Source organism: Hirundo rustica, chromosome 26, assembly GCF_015227805.2.
Source record: "Hirundo rustica isolate bHirRus1 chromosome 26, bHirRus1.pri.v3, whole genome shotgun sequence".
Lineage (NCBI taxonomy): Eukaryota > Metazoa > Chordata > Aves > Passeriformes > Hirundinidae > Hirundo > Hirundo rustica.
The window spans coordinates 415,474-422,188 of record NC_053475.1 but is presented as its reverse complement, the minus strand read 5'-3'; the positions used below and the strand labels follow the sequence as shown (position 1 = coordinate 422,188).

Below are 6,715 nucleotides of genomic sequence, written 5' to 3'. Positions count from 1 at the left end.
CTTTTTAGTGGTTTTCTGCTTCCCTACAGCTCCAGGGGGAATTGGGGAAGGAGCAGGATGAGGCTGGTGCTGCCCACAGCAAGGCACAGAAGGAAATGTCCCAGTTCTGCCTGTCCAGGATCCAAGCAGGACTGACCACATCCTGTTTGCGATGGCTCCCAGGACAGCTCGGGTTTGTTACACCTCAGAACAGCAGCAGGAACCAAACCCAGCTCCTAATAACCAACAAAAATCCAGGAATTAAACAGGAAAGAGAAGCAGAAAAGGGGGTGGAGGAGGCTCGGCGATTTCCCGAGAATTTGGGGTGTTTGGGTATTTATAAGACAAAAAGAGAGGATGTGTGAGTGTCTCTCCAGAACCCCTCCAGAGGCTCACGGGGAAGGAGAAACAACGTGGAAGAAACACAACATTCCCAGAAAAAACCTGGGATTGACACCAAAGTAGAAGAATTCTCAGTTCTGCAGCGCCACACACCCATGAGCCCCAGGGACTGTCCTCAGGAATCGTTGCTGAGCCATCAAAAATGAATTTTGTCACTGCTGCAAAGCCTGTGGGGACAGGGGGGGCTGGGACCTGCTCAACCCCTCTCCAGGAACCCATTCCAAATGAGTCTCCATTCCAGGATATTGTCCTTTAGAAGCCAAACCTGGAGGATTTTCGTGCACCAAGCAAGGAAGGGGAATGTAGAAAATAGTAACAGGGTGAAGGAAAATGCAAAAAGGAATTTGACAGCTATTCCCAGAGGCTGTAGGGAAAAGTCCCAGTGCTCTGGGGAGCTGTAACAGACAGCAGAAAACGTGGAAGCAGCAGGAAAAGGAATGGATGGGATCAGCCAAGAAATATTCTCTAAGAGTACACAGACCTGACTTTGAAACAGTGGCTTCATGGAAAACGCTTCCATCCCACCTCAGTGGAGATTCACTGCCCTGTCAGTCCTTGAATAAATCGATCCCCAGCCCTAGTGGGGTGTAAGGAAACTTTTCCAGCCTGGGAGAGCTGCTTCTCCGCTGCTTTACCAGCATTTATCACCGGGTTTTATCTAGCATTTCTTTTGTAGCCAAAATGACAAAGCTTTTGTGAGTAACTTTTCATTAAAAACCCAAACAACAGTCATCACAACAGCCAACAACACAAGCGCTGCTCTTCCCGCTGCTCCCAGCCTTTCATCCCCACGGGTCATCCCGGCTTTTAATTTAACCGGGAGAAACGTGACACGCTCCCAACGGCACGAGAGGCCCAACAGGAAAAACCTGACCCCCTCTGCGGACAGGAAGCACCTCTGGTGATTCGGGGGGAAGGACAGCGCTGGAATTCGGGTCCCCAGAGCAGCTGGGTCGCGCCCATTCCTGCAGGGAATCCTGGCACCTCACCCGGCCAACACCAAAGCACCTGGGAGCCCCCACTCACCTGGCACCTGCTCCTGGGGAACACTAACTAAGTCAGCATTTTTTATTACTTCACAGTTCTGCTTCTCCTCTTTGCACTTCTCCTCGCCCTTCTTCTCCTTCCTCTCCTTCTCCTTGTCTTTGTGCTTTTTGGATTTTTTCTTGGATTTGACGTAGGAGCCGCAGTTGTGTTTGCTGCTCTGGGCACAGTCTGTGGGCAGGGGGTGACTCAGTCTCTCGGGAGGCTCCGTGCTGCTCTCACAGTCTCTGCCGTTGTGAGTCAGGTCGTTGCTGACATCCGAGAGGGGGTCGTGAGGCCTGGGGGGCAGCTCCAGGGCCGGCAGGGAGGAGCTGGAGCTGACGGGCTCGGGCAGCGCCGGGGCCAGCGCCGGGGGGGCCAGGCTGTCCTTCCCGTTGGAGGAACTCAGCTTCCCGTTCAGAGTGGGTTGGGTCCTGTGAGCCAAATGGGAGATCCTGGGCTTTTTGTTGGCCAGGGGGTCGATGAACTCCGGAGGTTGGGATCGTTTCTGTTAAGGAAGGAGGGAGGGAGGGAGGGGAAAAAAAGAAAAAAGGAGGAATAAATCGCGCTGCAGGTGTGGAAGTGGAGCTGGGTGTTACCACTAGGTGGTGGTGCAATACAGGGAGGAGGGAATATCCCCGGGAACAGCAGCTGATCCATCCCAGGCTGCTTCTCAGAGCCCACAGTTTGGTGGGACAGCTTAAAGAATCCCCATCAGCAATTCCTGACCTCCCTCGTTATCCACACGCAGCCCACGCCGCCCCCAGCCCGCGCTCACTGCAGCTTATTTCCAACCCAGCCCTCTGGAACTCAAACCCTGCAGCTTCCCCCCCTGTCCCAGGCAGTTAGAGAGCGGAAATATCCCTGGAAGTGTCCAAGGCCAGGCTGGACAGGGCTCGGAGCAACCTGGGACAGTGGAAGGTGTGGGACAGGGTGAGCTTTAAGGTCCCTCCCAACCCAAACCATTCCGTGACAAAAACATCTGTCCTGAGCACCCCAAATTCCTTCCTGTGAAGGAAAAATGTGCTCAGCCCTCTGGAGCAGGGAGGGATTCCCCAGTTCTGCATTTTATTCCCAGCTCTGTGGCCAAGAGCTTCACCCCCTTCCCGGTTCCTTCCCCTTCTCAAGGGCGAGGCAGTGCCCGGAAGAGGGGAGGAAGCGCCAGCTGCTCAGTTCTCAGAATTTCAGGCAGAAAGGGGACATCTGAAAAACCAAGGCACAGGGGCCAACGTGACCTGAGCAGCCCTTTTCTGAGCGAAGGGCAGAGAAGGAAGCGGTTCCCAGCTGCCTCCAGCCTGGAAGAGCTGCTCCATGGAAGAACCCATCCATCAGGCTCAGCCCAGCCCGTGCCAGCCCTCAGCGTGCGCCCACCTGGCAGCTCCGGGGCTGCCACAGCTCCGAGCCAAAGACGATTTCGTGCCCGGAGGAAAACAAGCGATAGCTCTGGGTATTTCTTTTGGATAAGCCATTATTTTCTTTCTGTCTCAGGCGGGATCGCGGCGCGTTTGCGAACGGAAAACGCAGCCGGATGCTGGCTGGAGCAGCCCCCATTCCCTCTTTTCCCCCTGGGTTTTCTCTCCCTTTGCTAACTCAGGGGTCTTGAGGACACTGCTCAGTGCCAGGAATTCTTTCCACCTGTCAAGGTAATTAAGGAAGAGCTGCTGGTTCTGCCACTGAGCTCGAGGGGCAAGGCCAGCACGTCGGACCGGCTCGGCAACATCACCTCCCAGTGTCCATCTCCCCAGGGAGGGGCCACCTCTGTCTGCAGGGCTCTGAACAGTGACAGAGCTGAAAACTCGGCCAGATTTTACAACCTTTTCTGTAAAAACAACAAATATCAGCTTCTCCGAGCTCATCTCTCTGGTTAGGAGGGTTACACACATCCATTTGCTAGAATTACCGCAGCAGTCTTCCTCACCCTCATTCCACAGCTGAACTTTCCTAAAATATTCTGCATTCCAGCCTACCAGATCCCAATCCTCTGCTGGCACTGCACCCATTAAAAACCATTTCTCTAAATAGAAACTACAGCCAGAGAGCATTAAAAAAGTGACAGCTCACAATGCTGCGGTTTGCTGTCTGACACGACAGAATCGTGCTGGAAACATTTCTATTCCACACTGGGCTGTCCCTGTTTCACCAGCCTTTCCTAAACCCAACCCACCACCCAAAGTTTCAACTGGGTCATTCTGAGAGATCAAAACCTCACCCTGAAGACCTCTGAATCTTTAAAACACGGACAGCCAAAGAAACGAGATGATTTTTTTTTCAACCTTAAAAAAAGAAAAGACACAAGCCCGGGATCTTTCCGAGCTAACTCGAAGGTGATCGCTCTTCGTTCACCAGGAACGTGCCCACAGCAGAGCAGGAGAGGATTCTGGAATCAGCTACCTGGCAAACGAGTTACACAGTCCTCGTTCTCCAGCAGGGAACTGCCTCCCTCTCAGTGCCAGAGAGCACATAATTCCTCTACCTGTTAATATTCTTTGCCACTAATCCTCGGTGCGTCTGTCCAGACAAGCAGGCATTACACATTCCATTGGCAGGAGAAGAATAAATACTCAACTTGTCTGGGCTGACCCACACTGGAGGAAGGGGAGGCAGCACATTTCACAACGCCAGCGCCTGAGCTGGGAGATGCTGGGAGATACTGGGAGAAGCGGGGACAAGGCTCCGCTCGACAGGCGTCAAACGCGGCTCCTGCGGGGCTCATGGTCATGGAAAAAGCAGGCAGAGAAGTTCTTTTCACAGCTCCCTGCTCTGGCATCTCTTGAGGCAGGAGCAGCCCAACCTGCCCCTGATCTGTCACGGCAATTAGGCTGCAAAAGGTCAAGGGTTTTAATAACTCGGGAGCTGCTTATTACAGCTTCGTTCCACTCAATTATTAGTAATGAGGAAAACACAAGCTCGTTCTCCCAGGAACTGCAGGAGGGATGGAGGCACTGCAGAAGGAATTCAGCCCTTAAAACAAAACCTGAGCCTCATTTTCAGAGATCCTCCCCACAGGCCCTCGCCGAGCCACGTCCAGAGGAGAAACAGATGCTGAGGGAAGCCAGAGCGAGACTCCAAACTTAATAAAACAGAAATAAAAACCCGAGGACCTCCTGACCCGGCAGCAGGTGATTACAGGGTGCAGACAGGCCCAGCTCAGCCTGGAGCCACGGCCAGCAGCCGAATCCATCGGGAGCACGGGGGCTGCGAGGGGGAATCACCCACCTGAGGGGGAGAGCTGGAGCTGAGGCTGTCCTTCGGAGGGCTCAGCGAAGGAGCTTCTCCCTGGAAAGCGCCGCCGCTGTTCTGGGGCTGGCACAGCTTCCTGCAAGACACAACGGGGGGCTGCTCACAGCCCGTGCCAAGGGCACAGCTGGCACTGCACACCTCCGGCTCCTCCGGGCCTCAAAACTCTGCTGGAAGGGGCCGTGAAGGAGCGCGGGCAGGCTCTGGCAAAATCTGGGAAGGAGAAACCACTGCGGGAAAATATCAACGATAAATTGGAATTCCTCGTCTTTTCCTCGCCCCTTTTTTTTTTTTTTGCCCCGGGATTTTTGTGGTTCTTTGGCAATGGGAAGGAATGCCTTGGACCAACAGGGCAAGGCTGAGCTCCCGGACACGTTAAAGGATTCCCTGTTGAGGCTGGAACTCCTTTTTCAACAATTTTACCTTTTTTTCTCCTGAACTGGTGACGTAAGAATGAAAACAAATTAATTCCAGCCTCAGAAACATAATTCACGTGGAGATCAGTAAAAAGCAGCATTGAATTTTAAGGTGTAAAGGATATCAGATATTGAAACGCAGCTGATTGAAACACAGCTCAGGGAGACGCTAATTAAACAAATTCCTGCTGGGTTTTTGCTTCCTGAGACAACTCAGAAAGCAAAGCCCACTGAAGAGGGGCTGAAACTCAAGCTCAGGCGTTGAGGAATAAGTTCTCCCACTCATTAACATCATTAAAACAACATTTTATGGCAACAGGAGCCCTTTCAGCAGCGAGCTCCTCTGGGTCCAGGAAAAGCAGCATTGTAACAGGAACTGCTGAGGTGTTATTGGTCCGCCAGGATTTACATTTTAGGCTTCCCAATAATACTTTTAAGTTGCATCATGCAAAACAGAGCTACTCTGGGCTGTATTTGTGGTATTGGATAAATAAAAAAAAAACCCAACCCTTTTGCAGCAACAAAAAGTACAATTAGAATCCTCGAGTGCCTGAGTTCCCCTCCAGGCTGGGTCTCTGCTCCTCGGCAAATCTCAGAGTGTTCTTCCCAGCCCACCAGAGCTCTGCCCAACAATTCTGACACCAGACTGCCCCTCAATTAATCACCCAGAAAAAAAAAACCTAACAAAAACCCCCCCCCCTACTCTTGCATCAAGTTGCAGCTGGCAAACTGAAAAAAAAAAAACCAAACCAAAACAAAAACAAACAACCAAAAAAAACACCCCAATCCAGAATTCAGGGTTAAAGGTTTTCATAAAGCAGCCCTGCAGTCAGTTTGTCAGGAGCTTTGGAGCTGCAATAACCCACCTTTAAATTCTCCCACAAGGAGCTGGAATCAGCATTAAAGCTCACTCATATCCCTTACCCATTGGGAAGATTTATCTCGGAGATAACGCCCAGGACTTGACAAGATTTTAACCTCAGCTTGAACCTTGGGCCGCGTTGCAGCAATATTTAGACATCTGCAGTGTCACCACTGTTTAATTTCATTTAAAACAACCCTCAGCAGCCACAGACCCAGTCAAGGGAAGGACCTGGGGACTGTGAAAACGGGCTCACCGATATGTCCCAAAAACACCCCCGTGAAAGCGGCTCTTGGGGGGCTGCTCCCCGAGCCTGAGCGAGCCTGTCACATCTCCCAAAGGCCAGTTCTGGATCCGAGGGGTGCTGAAAGCACCCAGATCAGCAGAGGAAAGGTTCTGGGGAATCCTGGAATGGGTTGGGTTGGAAGGATCTCAAAGCTCCTCCAGGCTGGGACACCTTCCACAGCCCAGGCTGCTCCGGCTCCCCAGCGGTGACAGAGGCGTGGAAAACATCAAAAAGGAGGAAAAAAACCGGCTGGATTAACCCCAGCCTCTTAGAACCAGCTTCAATATCTGCACGTGTGTTAACCACTGCAGCTGCTGGGGCACTCAGTGGCCCTGAAATCCAGGAGAGCCTGGAACAATCGCTTGGTGATGCAAATCCCAACGTCTAGCTGCCTCCTGGGCCCTTTTTCTGCGCCTGTTTTTCTCCTGTCTTCAACCCAACGTGGGTTTTTTCCGTTTTGGAGCCTCATTACCTGCACTGCCTGAGCAGGGCTTTGTTTGTACAGTTGAA

At 52.3% G+C, this 6,715-nt stretch overlaps 1 protein-coding gene across 1 annotated transcript in view; it reads right to left on the bottom strand.

The window, feature by feature from the left end:
* Positions 1–1,293: 1,293 nt before the first annotated feature.
* The window catches only part of ELL (elongation factor for RNA polymerase II), a 42,567-nt gene continuing 37,145 nt past the window's right edge, over positions 1,294–6,715 (bottom strand). Inside the window, exons 7-8 of the mRNA XM_040086669.2 lie at positions 4,621–4,720; positions 1,294–1,912 (exon numbers count right to left, since the gene is read on the bottom strand). Coding sequence (XP_039942603.1) covers positions 1,367–1,912; positions 4,621–4,720 — 646 coding nt within the window. The 3' untranslated portion in view covers positions 1,294–1,366. The remainder of the gene's footprint in view (positions 1,913–4,620; positions 4,721–6,715) is intronic.